Consider the following 19295-nt stretch of genomic DNA (forward strand, 5'->3'; position numbering starts at 1 on the left):
TTATTGTGCTCCTCAAACATTTGCATTTATAATAGTGTCTGTGTTGGTTAATAAACAACATGACATATGGCCCAAGCTGACCTCCCCACAGCAATGCTGCTTCCTAAAGAACCAGCAAGCAAGAGACAATATTAGATTAGCGATCACCCTGACAGAGACTCCATGACGCATCAAACGATCAATGCTCATCCTCTCACTAGATGAGGAGAAGGCCTTCGATATAGTTAATTGGTCCATTATATCTAACATTCTAGGGAAGGTACCACTAGGCCCCAACATTAAACACAAGCTACAATAGACTGAGACATGACTGAAGGTGAACAGAGATTACTCCTTAAAATTTCCTCTGTCAAGAGATACACCCCAGGGATGTCTCCTATCACCATTGATGTTTGCTTTCCCCATGGAGTCCCTGGTCCAAAAGATCAAGACCAACTGAACTAAAAAAAGGGCTGGCAGTAGCCAGCCGGGAACTCAAGTTAGCACTTTATGCTGATGATAGCTTGTGTTTCTTGATTGACTAAGTCCATTCCTGTCCTCAAAGAAGAGTTTTAGACTCTGTGGCTGCTTCAGGCCTTGAAATAGATTTTTCGAAATTTAGTGGACTGAGCATTGCAGGCAATCATTAAGGAGCATCTATTTAGCACTAAAATCATCATAGGTAATGAAGGGAGATGGCCTAGCTGAGTTTCCATATAAATGTCAGGTAGATGGGCTGATCCACCTGTATGCAGTTTCATTTGTCCTGAGGAAGTACGCCCTCCCCTTTTGTAAAGTTACAACAGAGAGATCATGAAAATCCTATAGCCTTCAAAAGAGAAGTCTCCCTTTCCCCTTCAGGCTTCCATTATCTTCCCCTTCACATTTGAAAATGGTGGTTTCTAGTCAAAATATTGAAAGTTGTATTTCCCATCATATAAGAGTTTGAGGTTCAGTGTGTTCCCTCTTATTCTACTAGTTCTGAGTCAGTAGACCCTAGAACTGCTCTTAGGGGTCTCTGGGCTTTATCCTGGTTGATATAATTTTGTCTTAAATGATCTTCCAAGTCTTCAAACTTTTTTGGGATGTTGATGTTTTGTTCCTGTAAATCAATGACCTCCTCTGTAAGGAATTCCTGCTCTTCAGCTCTGTTACTTCCGTTTTCCTGCAAGGAGAACACCTCTCTCGTCTAACCAGCTAATGTCCTTTTGGACTTTCTTGGGTTCTTGCCTCAGTTCAGTTCTCATTGAAAAGAAGCCATCACAGAGTCCACCAAGCAGTTCTTCATAAACTGTTTCTTCATGGTAGAGTTGCTGCAGTTTGCTTAGGTTAGACAGCAGTGTCTCTATGGAGGAATCAGTGAGCTTATCCTTCCAATTTGTCTCGATCGTGTAAAATCACCAGCATGCATTTAATTGAGTGCTCCCTCTCTCTCTTTGTCGTTGCCATGCTTTGTTTGATGTAAGGAGCTACACTTCAACCTGGTGTTGTATCTGTCTTAGCAGGGATAGGAGTAAAATGATACTGTTCTCCTTAACAAGGCAATCCCCCTACTCAAAAAATGTATCCTTTCACATGTAAAGTGTCTCCTGTGGTCAGATCCAACCCTACTGCCTCAAAAAGGTGTATCAGCTCTTTTGCCACTTCAGATACAGGCTGATATCACAGACTTTATTCTTGCAGCGCATTGGTTTTAACTCCTGCTTCTGCCTGTCCCCTGTTTAAGTCTGACATATCATGACCTCTGAGATACTGAGACCCAGTAGATATCAGTCCCTACATTTTGTGACCATACTGCAATGCTCATCAGGGTAGCAATTGTCAGTCACTTCTAAGTTCAACATCTCTTTCCAAACCGCCTGGCACCTCCACATTTTACTCACATATTTCTAGTGGATAGGTGTCTACTCAGTGAACTTTACCAAGTTACCCCATGCCTCTGCCAAGGTTATTTCATTCATGCTCAGACATCTCCCTGCCTTCATGTCAAGTTGCAACATCCATCATTCTGTGCTTCTCTGGGTTCCAGGATCTTTGCCCACATCTCCTGGTCTCCTCTGTAATGGTCTGACCAGGCCCCAGGGTCCATCACTCTACTCTACACAGGACATTCTCAACCATCTGGGGCTCTTTTCTATTTTCTCTGTCGATTATGTCAAGGATTTCCTTATGAAGAGCCCTGTTTTAGGTTGCAAGAAAGCAAGAAACAGACCAGTGACTCCATCTCTGGCTCCATCTATCGTCTTTTAGCTGCTGTACTGGGCCTGATTCCCCAAAGCCAGTCTTCCCTAATATGTCGACCTCAGTGGCCCTCAGTTGTCTTCAGGGGTTTTATGGTGCCTTCATCAGTAGTCTCGCTCTCAGACTGCAAACATTTGAGGTCTAATCCAAATAGGCTAATATACACGGCTATATTTGGACTGGAAGGAATAGAGAGGTGAAAGCACCTCTTACCAATTGTGGCTGGGAATATCAAATCCTGAATATTGGCAAGACAGAATACTGTTACATTAATATTAAGGGACAAATTAGCAAAATGTAAGTGTACACAGGAAGGATTTACTATTTTTAACTTCACATTGACGTACCTTAAATATACATATATATTACCACGGTACATATATGTGGAATTAGGTATAGAAAATATATAAAAACGTACCTTTTAATGTTTTGTCCCTCCACGTAGCAGTAATGATATTCTGGCTCTCTTTGTGGGTCACCCCCAAATTTGTTTCATCTTAACCCCTCCTGTGTTGCTGAATTTCCTTTTGTTGGCATTAGTACTCTGTACACTTTACCACGGCTACCAATGCTAAAGCACTTGTGAGTGTTGTATTTGAATGCATCCTCCCCACCATTCTGAGACCCTGCTGCTCAGCCAGTGTGTGAGGTCATGTTGAATGTTGAGAGTGTTTGCACTGGATTGAGTGTCAGTTGAAGATATAGGCTGAGCAGCAAGAATGCTGCTCCTGGTAAAGCTTAGCTATCTACTTACCTTTTTAGGTTTTGCCAGGCGTTCACTGCGCAGCAGTGTCGCGCAGGCGAAATCTTTTGATCTTCAGTACGGGGCTTTAACCCGCCTCTCTCTTCCATTGGCTAGCTCCATAAATGGAGGCTAGCCATTGGAAGAGAGGTGTGCCAGTAAATGTTGGAGCAGATTCGTGGGCGTTCCGGTGTTTTTTTCCAGCTCTGCCCCTTTTTCGTACGTCATGTAGCGGTGGGCGGTATTTTTTTTTTCCCCCGCATGTTTTGGTCTTTTTGAAAGTGTCTTTTGCAGGAGTGGGCTGCGAGATTTAAGTTGCCAGGAAGTACTTTCTATTTGCGATCAGGTAAGCAGCATTTTGTTATAATTTTAATTTCACTTTGTACGTCTACCCCGTCTCATGTCGTCTCCGTGTTTTTTTTCCGTCTTTGCGTGTCTCGTTGCTGTCGTCTCTGTGTTTCGTGCATGGAATGCTTCCGGCGGTATGTTTATCCTGTTTTCATGTTTAAGGTAAGCCATTTGTTCTTTGAAATTTATCTAATCAATTTTTTTTTTCTAGGTCTAACATGCCCCGTGTCTTGAGTGTTCTGCGCATTGCACGGAATGCTTCCGGCAGTATGTATGCTCCTGTTTTTGTTGTATTTAAGGAAAGCCATTTCCATTTCCTTCGTATCCTGGTGTCTCCGTGTATTGTGTGCGTGGCTCATGGCTGTCGTCTTTGTTTTCCGTCTGTTTTCCGTCTTCGTCTTTGCCTCCGTGTTCTGGTGTTCTGTTGTCTCCTTGTATTGTTGTGCGTGCCTCGTGAGAAATTTATTAGAGGAAAAAACGCTCGTGCAGTTCTAGCAGACTGCGTGGAGGTGCTTTGTCCCGTGACTGCTCAATAAATGGCACACTGTGGTCTCTGCCAGGAAAGCACTGGCACGCCTGTTCCTGGCAGAAGGCGGGTGGCTTGTGACGCATGATGTCTTCAGGAAGCAATGAGCCAGGGGCACATTTACACTGTGTGCCATGGAGGGAGGGGACAAGGGGTTAAGTAAGACAGCCGTTTCGCCATGCCAAAGTAGAAACGCTTTCTTACAGGGTGTTTTTTTAAACACACAGTTGCCTAATGCCTTGCGTGAAATAAAAACCGAGAAGGTAGGGGGGGATGTGCTAAATGAGAGGCTTGGTGGTTCTACATTTGTTTTGGGAAATTCCAATTCTTGGAATAAGTACCCCAACCACTTGTCACAAAATCTAGCCGAGGCAAGGTCCATGACGATCAAAGAGACTTCTTTTCTGCTTCCAACTGTTTGACCAACCAGGCAGACTCCATTAAAAGCTGTTTACCGGAAGGCTCGAAAATTAGGGTTTTACTTCTCAAAACACATAGTTCGTTTGTATTTGTTATATCCAAGTAATTGACTCTGGCAGGTTGTGGAAGATTCTGCCTGCTATCCATGCCTTTTAGGACATGGTGCCTTTATTTATTTAATTATTTTATTTACCCCACGTTATGTTAGTATTTGTGGTAAAGCTTGGAGCTATTGGGAACTATGTTTTATGTTTTGTCACACAGATATCGTTCTTTTTTCCCTTCAGCCAGAACTTTGGAGTGCGTAGTTCCTTACTACTCTTGGGCCCCAGGTTTTTATTCTTTGTATGATCTTTTTGGCACATTCATTCAATCCTCCTGCTTCTTTATGCTCATGTATGCCCTTGACATACAAATCATCCTTACAGTCTCGGTAAGGAAACAGGGTGTGCCCTTACAACGCATGCCTTTACCACGCATGTACTACCACTTGTTGACCTTTACAGCGTGTGTTATTATTTAGCCTTTACCATACATTTTTTAGTTCATATATTTTTTTGAGAGGCGTGGGCCCAAACCTCCTTATGTAAAATACATTTATACACAATTCGAGTTTTGTGGAAACCCACTCAAACCACCCCCCCCCCCTTTTTTTTAAACTCTTATCCTTTCTTTCCCAAACCCTAAAGTCACCCTTACCTCCTTTTACCTCTAACCAAGGCACCAGTCCTAAAAAATGAAGTGGGGCCTAACCAATTTAAGCTTAATGCAAGTGACATCATGATGCATGAAATCACAGTGCGTGGCATCACACCCCATTACCTCACAGGAAGCGATATCACAAGAAGTGGCATCCGAACTTAAGTCTGCTTACATGTGTTTAGCAGTCTATCACAAGTACTTTTGAGCTTCAAAATATTTTACAAATTAGATTTTGGGTCATGGTTGTGTCAAAAAAGTGACGCAACACCAAAACAAAATATGGTCCTTAACTTACATGTTTATTTTTTAAGACTGCCACAAAGAAATTGGCAACAAGGAGAAACGTGTTAATAAGTCTATTCTGCCTAATTGGTTGCAAAGTCTGCATTTTAAAATATCTTATGGTGTTCAGGCACCTGCTACAGAGATCTTTGTTTGCTCATTATATCTCAGGGAATAATTCTAATGGTCATATAACTCTGGAGGTTAACACATTTACTGGCAAGATCTGTGTTTGCCTACTACCAGTTTTGAATCAAAGTAGCATGGAGGGTTAATATCTCCCCAGCAAAGCACATCCTATAACATGCAGATGACTATTGTTTTTTGTACGTAAATAGTAAAGTAGGTTACTGCTTTTAAGACAGATCGCTTTTTCACTTGTAGTTCATAAATTGTAATCCTTCTAAAATAGCACAGTGAGCTATGAAGGACGTGACTCCTACACCATGTAACTCATCCTGTGCATTGATGTACACATTTATATGATTTATTAATGTATAATGTGTAAGTGTGATGTAAAGCGCTCTGAACACTGCGTTGGGGTAAGTAGCATGATAAAAGAAATAAAACAAAATAGTGGTATATTGCTTTTTATGTAAATAATGGGACAGAACAATACTTCTGCCACTCTTACAGTGCATGCATATCTCGTATGTACTGGGGCTGAAGAAAGTCAACAGCAGCTTTTCTTAAGTACTTGTGAAGTAACAACAAGCTGCGTGCCTTTGTTTCCCCTCCATTGCATTTTCATCTAGGTATGAGGCCCAGATAGCTTCCACTAGGTTACTGGAACAAAGGAAAGCCTGATGGTCCATTAAACTAGGCCTTTGTTTTGGGCCCAGCTGAAATGTAAAATAACAAGGCCCCTCGCCAGCTGCACCTTGCTGCTCAGACAGAAAGCAAACAACATGCAGGTGTTGCTGAATGTGTCCCTGTGCAAGAAAATTAAACCAGGACGAGTTTAGCATATTTAGGTGGTGCCCGTCTTCTTGACATTGTAGACGGCATCCCCCAATGAAAAGAGTTGGTAGACGCCGCTAGTACTCTACTACATACTCTACAAATATCTAATAATGCCAACTCAAACTCCTAGTCACTCTCTACTACTTACTCTGTTGACAAATTTTTACAACTCCCTAAACACACTACTAACTCTCTACTATCTGCTACTCACAATCTACAACTCTAACTCTATACTACTCATTCCAATACTCTCTACTAATATACTCACTAATACTCTATACTATTCACTACACTTATCACTCCACTACTCACTATTTACTATTCACTCTTTAATATACACTAACTACTCAAACTTTACTACTCGCACTTTAATACTCACTCTCTAAAACTCTCTATTACTCTATAACTCACAAAATTTGCCTACTCACTCAACTACACTGTACTCACACTACACTATTCACAAAAATACCAAATAACTACACTACTGTACACATCACTACTCACTCTCTATTAATAACTTTATTACTCTATGTCTAAATATAATACTCTAACACACTCTCTACTCCTCTAGTACGCGCACTCTCTAACAATAACAATAACTACTCACTATTACTCACTACTACTTACTCTAATACTCACTTTCTTATACTCTTGTCACACTATACTAATCACTCTCTACTCTCTACAACTATAATAACTCTATAATACTCACTCTACTACTCTCATCACCAGTACTCCCTACTACTGTATTACTCATTCTCTAATACTAACTCTCTACTACTCTACCATCAAATAACTATAATACTCACTCTCTACTACTAACCCTAATACAACTCTTCACTACTCACAATTAAAAACATTAAGTTATTGTCATTATCAATTAGATGCCATTTACTCATCAGATTTCTACAACAACATATACAAGAAAATTTGTCATGAGCAATGACAAAAGCTCTAACTTTTACAAAAGCGAAACTGTTGCATTGTAAATGCTTGTTGTAACTAAGATCTAATAAACCTTCTTCTTATAGTGTACACAATGGTCACTGGACTTCCTTTACAGCAGTGTTCTCTCCCTAAAACATGGTAAAATTGACCTACACCTGATTGGCACCTTTCATTTATTTGTAAGTCCATAGTATATGGTACTAAATGTACCCAAATCCACTGACTTAAATGATACTAGTAGGACTGCAGCACTCATTGTGCCATCCACTAAAGAAACACTTTAAAACATGTCTCAGGCTGCCACTACAGCCTGTAGTACAATTTTAAACTGCCATTGTGACCTTGAATAATAAGCCTTTTGTCAGGCCTAAACCTTCCCTTTTATGACACATAAGTCACCCCTATGATAGGCTCTAAAAGCTCATAGGGTAGGGTACAATGTATGTATGTACATGTGTACTTATGTTTTTCATGTCCTTGTAGTGAAAAAATCCTAAATCCGTTCTTCTCTACTGTAAGGCCTATTTCTCCCATTGACCAACACTGGTTTACCATATTAACTGTATTAAGAGCTAACTCTGGTTTAGGAGCAAACAGAGATATGCTGCTTGGGCTCAAATGTATTGTAATTTAAAATCCTCTTTAATGGTAAAGTCAAGTTTTTAGTCACAGGTCTAAAAATGACACTTTTAGGAAGTTAACATAACAAATGATGGATGGAATGCTGAACAAATCAAATACTCACCCCAAGTCACAGTCCATCAATTTTTTGCTCACCACACCTGTTTGGACCGAGCCATATGCAAATCAGTCTTGATTGTGCTCGCTATGCCACTGGATTCAAGCTAGCCTGAATGATGAGGGGTGATACCCTGAAACCGGTCCCGGGATGATTGTTTCTGGTCTGGGAAGGGCCTGGTCTGGCTGTTCAGGCCGGACTGTTTCCATGGGGAGCAGGGTCAAGACTGATTTAGAAATGGCTGGGTCCAAACTGAATGGCATAATGAGCAAGAAAACAGTGGATTTAACCCAGAGCTATGACTGGGGGAGAATGTTTGATTTATTCAGCATCTGTCCATCATCTGTTCTTTTTGCATTTATTGCCCTAGTTGGGAAAGGTATGCCCAGATGTGGGTCTCATGCTTGCTATGCCACCGAATTAAAGCTAGCCTGGCTGATGAGGGTTGATACCCTGAAACCTGTCCTAGGATGCTTCTATCTGGTCTGGGGAGGACTTGGCATGGTAGTTTGGGCTGACTGTTCCCATTGGTAGCAAGATCAAGATTTGCACATGGCTACATCAAAATTGGAATGGCATGGCAAACATAAAAAACGATGGATTGAACCCAGATCTGTGACTGATGGTGAATGTTTGATTTGTTCAGCATTCCATCCATCATCTGTTCTTTTTGCACTTTTAGGAGGCTAGCATTTTCTCGTCCTTACCATTTGTGCCTTGTGCCAAAATCCTCAGTCACATGACTGTGAATGGCTCTACTGCTGGAGTTAGTCTAATCCTCCCAGACAGTGACACAAATGGAATTAGATGCAGGCTGGATGGGTTATCCTGCCATGATGGCTTCAGAGCAGAGCTGCATCCTGCCTCACTGACACTTCGAAGAGCTTTCCTTCAGCACATACAAAGGAACCCAACATTAGCCTTTTGTCAGCTCAGACATCTTGGAGCCTGGACAGGGGAAAGGAAGAACCAGATGTGGGAATAGGTCAGAGTATCCTCCCACACAAAAGGCTGGCACCAGCTATAAATATTGGACCCTCATAAAAATTCTTCAGTACACTCCTGGGCCTATGGAAGAATTCAGAATGGCTGGTCTGCTGCCAGAAGGACTACCTTGCTGCTTGAAGGACTGCCTTGCTGCTTGAAGGAGCACCCTAAGTGGCCCCAAGGGCTGAATAGCTGGCCTCTTGTGAGATTTAGAGGGATGTAACAGGCTTTGAACCCTGCTGCTGGCCTCTGCTGGAGAAAGTCCTTACCCCCCTAGTGGTGTCCTCCAGGTCATGGGCCCTCGGTACTTCTGAAAAATCTGGGACTCTGAAACATTTTCTTCAAAAACTTCCTGGAGGACCACGAGAAGACTGGGACCTACCTATCAGCCCATTTGCCCAAGGTGCATAAACGGTCAGCCTAACTTCACGGTAGTTCCCACTACGTTCTTCACGGCAACAGCAAATCCTGTTCAACTGGGCCTTCTAGTGGAGGTATGCAAACTCGTAGAGTGCTCTTTGGCTACAGCCTGCCACTTTGTCCGGCTGCAGATTTTCATCTTCCAAAAAGTTTTAAAAGCCCAAAGGTAAAAATCCTTACCAGGCTCGACGAAGACAGGCTCCACATTGACAATGATGAGCATCTCAGCCAGGTAATCCAGCTTTTTCAGCTCAGAGCTTTTCCCGCTACCATCAACAACTTCACTGAGACAATGTCCAGTGGCTACTTGGTGTCGACGAATCCTTCTCGGACACAGCATGCTGCCTTGCCCTACTGAACACTACCTTCTCCAAGACTTTTTGGCTGAAATGTTACCAAATCTGAAGGTAAGCCAAGACTGGGCCCAATCCACCCCTTGTAACCGACTCACGCTCCATTCCAGTCATTCATAACTTTTGGCTTTGACCTGATCTTGCACGTTCAGATACCAGTGGTTGGCACTTTAATCCTTTAGGTGCTAGATTTCACTAACACTTTAAAAATCCAGTGCTTCAGTTCTACTGATTGTATTTAACTCCTTTTGGTGTCATTTTATTTATTAAAATGTACTCTATTGTTATCAACTAGTCTGGACTTTTCTTGTGTGGGGTTTTCACTTTATTACTGTCTGTGTGCTGCAAAAATACTTTGTACATTGCCTCTGAGTTAAACTAGACTGCTTTTGTGCCAAGCTACCAAAAGGCACAGGTCAATTTAGTAACTTGTGTGGTTCTCCCTAAAAAGGATTTTGGTTGTTGTCTGTGTGATGCTTCCATCCCCCTCCACAAATATTTTAATTCTTTACACCAGCCTACACCCGTCTTATGCCAATCACATCCTAACGACAACCTGAGTCTTACATTTTTATGACATAATCAGGACTTGCAGGGCTGGGCGACATGAGCACAACGTGTCTGCTTTTACCACATTTGTTGCAGAATGGGCATAGCGTGGTACTTCTCTACTAGTTCGATCTCTTGAAATCTTTGTTTTTGTTGCTCCACTGGAACTCCTTGATGCCACATGTAGGATGTCATAAAGGAAGGATTGATGGGTCAAGGTGTGCCTTGTATAATAACAATGATAATTTGTCCAGCTGTGGTACGGGGCTGTAATGAGACATAAACAGTAGGATTCAATATCAGAGGGTGTGTTGGAGCTATAGTTCTCCAAGTATGGCCACTAGGTAGCACATAGTAAAAATCTCAGGTCCCAGGATTTCTGTGAGGGAGCATATGATTGTCTCTGAAGATCTTTACTAGTGTTGGTGGCCAATCCCATGGGATGGGTATGAGCCTGTAAGACCCCCCTATGCCCTATCTGTCAGGGAACACTTGAACAGCTTTACTTGTTTAGTAAGTCACCGCATTGGGACTGCTGAGATGGTGCAAGGCTTATGAGTGCAGTTGTCCATGATGTAGTGGAGATCCAGTGGCCTCTGGTTTTCTGTGACTGAAGAGGCATGAGTCCTTGGAGAAATGTGCAACCCCAATAGATCCATGGGGGCATCTCTCAGATAATACTGGCTTCTGTAGGCTCTGAACCTCATCTAGGACTTGCAGAAACAATAGTAACAGATATATTTCGATCTTCACTATAGAGGCATCAGAAGTAGAATAAAAAGAATGACTGGAAGGAGGGCACTCATAAACTTTCCATTTTCCAGTGATGAGTGTCCCAGGGAATGGCATGTCACAATTGATTGGGGTTTGATTAACACACTTAGGCTCCCACTATGTTTCCAGATGATTATAGTGAAGTCAGTAGATCACCACACTCATCAATGGTGGGATCCACTTCATTCTGGAAGAATCCCCTGAGTTTGCAGGGCCATCTAATACCTGAGTACAAGCCAGGGAAAGGAACCTTTCTTCCTAGTATGTTAATACACAGCTCCTGCCTTACAATTAAATCCACATGCAAATTTTGACAGATAGATTCTGCTGTGTGATCTCTACGGCTATTTACACTTAACACATACACCACTCAGTTATAAGATATATTTATACAATAAAAAAGCTGGACATTTTATTCTTCTGGGACGAAAATTATAGAATGACTCGCAAGGAGAGACAGATCCATTCCCACTACCACTAAAAACTCATCAACAATCAAATTTTCCCTTCAATGTACACCTGCTGGTGGAACTGGGATATCCTACAGGCCTCATGGCGTTAACTGAGTTAAAACATTGCATTCCTGTTCTCCCCAGATTGACGGCATGCACCACCAGCAATAGCTCAGACAGGCAACACTTGGGAACCCCACACCTTCTGATTCCAGGGTCTAAAAAGATTTCACACAGACGAGGACATATGTGAGGGAAACCTGGGCAGTACACTATGATCCCTAGCGTGGAATTTTGGTGCTCACTCAAACTGCCCACAATGGCCCAGAACTAGTCTAATATTTCGCAAACCTGTTGCAATGGCTTCCAAGCACTTGGCTCTACACACTGGACACATTGCTGGGGGAGCTAATATGGGGAAGATAGAGGGTCCCTGTGACGGCACTCTGGCGCCTGATGCCGAAGGGAGGACTAGGACCCCTGACCTGAACTTTATAACCTGGCAGTGCACCTACAGTGGGCAAGATGGCTTGATGGCAATAGGACAGCCAAACTGAGCACAATAGGTGGGTTGAACTAGAAGGTTGAGATGGTAGCCCTGCGCTTGGGCCTCCAAGTGAGAAACCCCACATACCTCAAACTGCTCAGGACAGCTTTGCAATGCTGAAAGAGGGTGGTGTGAAGGGCGTCTGAAGTCCTGCTGTGCACACCGGTGCTCCCATCTGTGGGCATACCCAGCCATGGACTGAGGTAGACATACACACAATGGGGGACTGTTACAAGAATGGTAAATTTTGTGCATTCCATGATAAGGTTGAATGCTCTGCACCACCGCAGTCACACTTTTTCACTGATGCTGCACTACAACCTTCCCTGGAGGGCCCTATGAATGGACAATCATATTGAACCGCCAATACACAAAACTCTCCAAACATTGTTCACCTTTGGGAGTGACCGGAAGCTTAAATCATGGCTCTATAAATCCCTCCATTCAATGGTCGGGAACCTACTAGTGAGGCAGAGGACCTTCTAGGAGGGTGAAACAGAGAGGAAGCTGAGTGACGGGGAATGGGCTTCAGCACTTGAGCATACTTACAGGGTATGTAGGAATACCAGGTTCAATTATACACAGCTTAATAACCTGCACACCACGTTCCTAAATCTGCACAGACTGAATATGATGGCTCCGACCGATGACAAGACATGACCTAGGTGTGCACGACCAGATGCACATATTATTTATATGACATGGTCTTGCCTGACAATTACAACATACTGGAGGCGACGGGTTCACTTTCACAGAAGGGCATGATACGACTAAACACCTCGGGTGGGGGTATACATGGCCAACAAGGGTGTGACCGTAGCATAATGTTGCATACACTAGCAGAAACCCGGCAGAGGCGTGTTGAACCTCTAAATTGTTGAACCATCATGTACATTGATACTCTCAGAGGAATTGACAAAGAAAGCTTGTTTTACTTGTTCTTTTTGTTTCAGTTACCTGTTTATATCGCCACATTTGTTTGTGAGTGAATTTGATCTTGCATGTACATACATGAGATAGGAACTGCCCCATACCAAACCATGCAGCACCACATATTGCGACATAAGCTTATCAATGTATACAATTTGGGGAGGAGGTGCAGGAATGACGAATAATGCCATGAGTACTGATTGCAAAATGAAGGTGTAAAACTGAAAATTAAAACCAATAAAAACAATTAAAAAAAACAATTGAATATTCCTTCATCATTACTACATCACTTGGGGGACACAATACTGATGAGTTTAATATTATTTCTGATCAAAAGCTGAAAATGTATGCCTTAGCAGAGACCTATTTGGATAAGATGTTTGTTCTAGTATACTTGCTAGCCCTGTCCAAAGCAAGTGGTACTCAATTTATAAAGTCACTTGCCAGAGAGTGAGTGCTTGGTTGGATGTCCCCGACATATATTTTCCACTTCTAAGATTAGATTTGTAATACTCCAACCCATACCTCATTTGAACACAAGATGCTACAGAGACCACATATTGACTGTCTTACTTTAACTACCAGATGGATCAAACAGTTCTGAGACAAAATGTGGATTCCACTTACCACAAAGATTATTAGGTTAATAGTTGCTGGTAATTTTAATATGAGGTTCATTAAACAATCTGATAAAAAGATAGCAATCTCTCTAAGGTTTTGTATAAAATATCAACCTAGGAAAATAAGGACAACTTAAAAAGGTAGAAAGGCTCACAAAATCACAATTTTGCAGGTAAAGAATTCTAGAGTAAATACATTGAAATTAAGGAAAGTTGCTTGACGCACCTAAGTTGAAAATGACTTGAATCAATTATTTAATGTGATAAATGTAAAGACAAGCTTAATTCTAGTCCTGTGATGATTGAGCATTCTGTTGAGCGGTGCAAAGTATTGAACCACTTATTTTTTTAGAAAGATTTAAAAGATAATGAATACAATTTGACTGACAGGCCTGAGAATAATTCAACATTACTGCTGTTAAGGGCAGGGGCGCCGAGTGACAGGCTCAGGCCTTTCATGTTCACCTAAAATTAAGTAAGTGGCAACGTGGCTTCCGATCACAGAGGCGGGTGGCCCGCTGGAGCTGCAAAATAAACTTGCTACATGTAGGCGGCTGCGGAGGGGGGGGTTCTGAGCCCTGGGGGACGCGACTGCGATGAGGATGACCTGGTTGGCTTTCATAATCTCTACAGACTGATGAGAGCATTTCCCTCCTTCCCTGTGGCGAGATGCCCCCGTGCTCCTGCTGAGAAGCCCATTTCCCCTATGAAAAGCACAATCTCTGGGGGTGGCATTTTGGGCCTTGGATGGCTGCTGGGGGGCAACAAGGGAACTGGTGACTGCAGAGGGAGCTGCCTGACCCCCATGCCTGACCTTACGATGGCGTCCTGAGGCTTCAATGTGAGTACATCCAATACGAGTGATCCCCCCTGAGGCTGCACAGCTGGATGGACACTCTTCTACGATAATGTTTGGGATTCTCAGGGGCGCACCTCGAGGACCGAAGCGGGCGTATAGCCAGGGGCACTCCTTGCGGTGCGCACGTCGAGGCATTTTAACCAATTTTGAGGGCGAATCACGAGCTCCCCGGGAGTGATGCTGGGCCTGGACCTGCATATATGCCTTCTAAGAAAACACAACCCAACAAGGTCTCAAGCTAGAGGACGGACAAGGCCAAGAGCGCATTCAGACGGCGGGGGTGATGGATCTGACCCACGAGGACCTGCTGGTGACGCTCAGAGGCTTCAAAAAAGAATTGTGGGATGACATCAAAGCAGATATCAGCGCCTCCTTTGATGCCATTAAATCTGAGATGGGCTCCAAACTCAGTGATATGAGGGCAGATGTTGGCTCTGTGAGGACCCGCACCCTTGACCTCGAGGCGAAATGCCAGCGCTTCTCTCGATGCCTTCAAATCTGCTGCTTACCCTTCCTTGCTCCATCCACCTTGTCTCCTATGTTCCCCTTACCCTTCCCTGCTCCATCCACCTTGTCCCCTATGTTCTTTAAATGCTTTTCTTGATACTTATGTAACTTTTAACTGGTCAGAGTCTGAATATGTTTTCAAAGTGCAGATGACAGATTCTATTTGTGTTTGTAGCAGAAATAAATTAACATGAAAATGCCGTCTGGTGGCAAAATACACCCATGCTCCATTCACTGCCTATAAGCATGGTAAGTGCTGAGAAGATACAATGTAAAATCGCTTAATGTAAGAAACATACCAGTAATCTACCATGAAGCGCACTCCTATATGACCCGCTGATGAGGCCACAGTGACAACATGGCCATGATTGTTTCTCATCATGGATGGCAGAAATGCTCTTGTGGTCTGTAAGAGAATGAAATAATGCTGTCAGTATATTACATAAAGTCTTGTTTAACAAATTCTTACAGAATAACCACATCATAATATCTAAATTCTGGCATATCATTTATGTTTTGAAAAACATATGTAATATCGAAGGAGAATACATTGGTATAGCATGTAGCACAATCTAATATATTTCTGTGTGCAATGAAACTCAGTCTCATTCATTTTCAGGTTTATGTATTGTGCTTAAAACATATTACAGTTAAAAAAGGCACTGTGTTTAATGGTCACATGATAAAAGAAATGGATGAAGTCATATAACATTATTTGCATGAACTTTATTCATAAAATGTCATTGCACCTTGTACATGTTAGTGTTTTAGTTTATTTTCTTCACTTATTGGTGAATGCAGTGACAATTCTTTTTACAAAATTCTGGTGACCAGGATGGACTTGAAAAGGCACTTCAGATCCATTCTTGTTGTGAGCACTAAGCTGGCCCACACCAGTGGGATAGCATTTTTATGGAGAACACTGAGTGGTAGGAATTTTGTGAATCCCTGCAAATATTGGATGCTTCTGTCACGGAGCATAGTTGGTAAGAAAATGTTTTGGGATCCAAACAAGGCACATCATACTGGACTCCCTTGGGTGTCTAACTTTCTGAAATGTCTGGTTTGGTAGATTCCTCATGGCGGCCGCCGATGCTAAGCCCAAAATCCACAGCTAATTGCATTGCCAAAAATAGGGTTGCTTTTGAGTGGGAAAAATCTGCCCTGTCCATGTTGAACTTTGGGGCTTTTCATGTCGTTGCCGCTAGGCTCACCCATAAAAGTGAGATAACGTTAGTTTTGGGATACATGTGGAACAATGGGTGGGAGGAATTTTTTTGATCCCCCACAGCTTCTGGAACCTTATCTAACAGAAATATTTGGAAAATCAATATTCTAAAGGTACGTACATCTGGCACCAGAATAGTAGAAAGTTATTACCAATTTTATTTCTCTGCATATATGGCTTCCAAATGTATTTCAGAGTACAAAGAAGACATTTTGCAAAATGCCCTTAGAATCACACAATAGTATGCGTAGCGACAATTTTAGACATATGAAAAATAACGCTGTTCCTAAGCTCAGTATCTTGTGTATATTTCAGAAATAGATGGGTACCCTTTTTTTTTTTCAAGTTTTTATGATTTACAGGGGTTTGGGAATCCGAATCCCTGCCCCATCTAACTATCTCCCAGAATTTTACTTGGTTGGTCGACTCACAGGCTTTAAGAAGATCTAGCCAGTACGAATCGTCCCAGTCCCTCTTAGCTTCCCAAAGGGTGTGTTTGTAAAACTGTCTAGCTTTCCTGATATCAGGGGTTATTCTGGATTTAACAGCTGCTATTAGTTTGCTGTGGGCTTCTCTACAGTTCTTATTATACCATCTTTTGCGTGGATTGACTTTCTGATTTTTAGATGGCCTAGTGAGAAGTTTTTTGAGAGCCGCAAAACATTTCTCGTGAAGATCAATAGTAATGGACTCTACCCCGCCGTTGGGAGATAATGCAGTCATCCTATTTCTTGTGTCTAGGACCAACTCCTCTATTTGACTGATAAGCTCTGAGTCAGCTGTGACCCTTGACCATTTGACCCGTCTTCTGTTGTCACACAGGACTAGGTCTGATGTTATACAAGCTGTTTCTGTTTGGGGGACACCTAATCCAGGAACCCTGAGCCCCAGGGAGAGAGGATTATGATCACTCTCTGGCCTGGTCTCTATTAGCATATCAATTACGTGTGACCAGGATTCTATGTTGACCAATATATAGTCAATGCGACTTGCACTAATCCCATTGTCAAAGGTTGGTTTCCCCACCTTGTCAGACAGACTACGGCCATTCACTGCCCGAAGCCCCCATTCCAAGCAGAGCCCCAGCCAGTGGAGGGCAGCCTCCGTTCCCCTAACACCCTTAGTTATAGCTAACGGGGGGATATTCCAGGCGGTGTCTTCATCAATCCCCACATCCTCAGCTAGACTCAGGATGGGTTCGAATGAGCAGTTCAGATCACCAGCCAGTAAGACAAGATGATCACTTTTATACTCATTCAGGAGATGTTCCAGGTCATTAAGAATGGGTTGCTTCCTCCCACCCTGACAACCTCGGGCATAGATGGTAATTAAAACAATATCCTTGCAATTGTCCTTACGCAGGGAAATACAAAGGAGGTCAGCATTCTCCACCAGGATTTCCTTAACGCTGAAGCCCAGGGAGTTTCTAATCCATATAATAAGACCTCCCGAAGCCCTACCCCTGGGGCCCTGTGTGGCTGGTTTATAAAAATTTAGGAAGCCTACCCTAAATAGGGGATCGATTGACCAAGTTTCCTGGAAGACGACGATGTCATGTGTAATAATGAAGTCTACCCAATCGTCGTTGGATGTACCATGTTACAACGCATACCGTTACAACTACCTACTATTACAACGCGACCATTACAACGCATACCATTACAACGCATAGCGCTTTGAGGTGCTGGATAGTGGTAAGTATAATTTACTATTCTAACTCCAGTCCCCGTGGACCCTAGGGAAGGTGTTGGATAGTAAATTATACTTATTCCCTATCCTAGAGCGCCCCCCAGCGCAATGCGTTGTAATGGTATGCGTTGTAAAAGTCGCGTTGTAATGGTAGTGCGGAGTAACAGATGCGTTGTAACGGGTGTATACCATCGTCGTTATCCAGGCGACCCCTCAGTCCTGCTATATTCCATGAGGCCACCTTGATTGCATTAGCCGGGCTACTGAGGGTAATAGTCTCTAATTGTCCCAGAACCCCTGACTAAGTCGAAGTGGGGGTATAAACGTGGTCCAGTGTTATTTTTGGACCTAATTGTGGTATAGAACAATCCATACAGGATACTAGCAGGGTGTTCGGAGGAGTCGGAATTGGTTCCACTGAGTGTATAGAGGCATCAATCCCCCCGAGTCAGTCAACCTCGTCCAGACAACCAAACATATTAGTAGTAGGAACCCCCTGCCACCAGTTATTTTGGTTTTGCCAACCATTCCTATGTCCCCTCTGTCTAGATTTTTGGACTTTTGACCATGACCCCTCCATTTCAAACTGTTGTCGAGGAGGATAGAAAAAGGTGAGGGGTCTAACAACAACAGAGGGGTCTTCTTCACATGGGGCCCTTGAACAAAGATGCTGTGCTGTATGGGGGTCTGCAAATGACACCACTATACAATCACCAACAATGGATTTGCGCGTGGGCCCAACCCATGGTACTCTACGCACCATTAGTACCCGACTTCTTTGGTGATTGGGGAGCTGTCTGTTTGTATTAAGCCAATGTATGACCTTATTTTTTAGGGACCAATGATTCTCTTTGGTTTGGGGGTCAAGAGCAGGTACACCAGCTAGTACTATGACATAAGGACTAGCCTCGGGTGGTAGATCAATATACCCACCACGAAAGTTTGGACGGCTAGATTCATAAGATGGTAATTTCTTATTTGCCAATTAAATAGACTGGTGAACGACAGCTTGTGGCCTGGGTTTAGATGGTGCTACATTCTGGGGGGGACAAGCTTGTGGCCTGGGTTTAGATGGTGCTATATTCTGGGGGGGACAAGGGCTGGGGGTCAGAAGGCTAAAGTTGCTTTATCAGCATTCAAACCTGAGACTCGGAAGAGTGCAAGGCTGAGTCAGTCTTGGCGGGAGTTAAACCCATGATCTTCAGAACACCGCATGTGTCAGCGGCTAGCTTTCATATCTGATTTTCAGTGTTCCTTGAAATTCTAAGCAGTCTGGAAATTGTAGGAACACCCTGTCACATGATTTACAGTTGTAGAGAGGCAAAACTTGTGTTAGGGTAAGTGAAATTCTGAAATTTGCATGTCACTTGGTGTGAGGTTACATGTTTTCAGGAGGTAATTTGCTGATTTACAATTTCAGGAAATTGCCAAGGTCTCTCGCCGTACGGAGGCATAAAAAGTATATGGGAGGGTGGGGTGAGAGATGATAT

The 19295-nt window shown here is 42.9% G+C and overlaps 1 protein-coding gene across 3 annotated transcripts in view; it reads right to left on the bottom strand.

Moving 5' to 3' along the window:
- The window catches only part of LOC147727988 (17-beta-hydroxysteroid dehydrogenase 13-like), a 373656-nt gene that overhangs the window by 141774 nt on the left and 212587 nt on the right, over positions 1–19295 (bottom strand). For all 3 annotated transcript variants that reach the window (XR_015309355.1, XR_015309354.1, XM_086961900.1), the window contains exon 4: positions 15188–15294. Coding sequence is in view for 1 of the 3 variants with exons in the window: in XM_086961900.1 (XP_086818026.1) it covers positions 15188–15294 (107 nt within the window). In the remaining 2 variants the exon portion in view is untranslated. The remainder of the gene's footprint in view (positions 1–15187; positions 15295–19295) is intronic.

Source organism: Lissotriton vulgaris, chromosome 3_1, assembly GCF_964263255.1.
Source record: "Lissotriton vulgaris chromosome 3_1, aLisVul1.2, whole genome shotgun sequence".
Lineage (NCBI taxonomy): Eukaryota > Metazoa > Chordata > Amphibia > Caudata > Salamandridae > Lissotriton > Lissotriton vulgaris.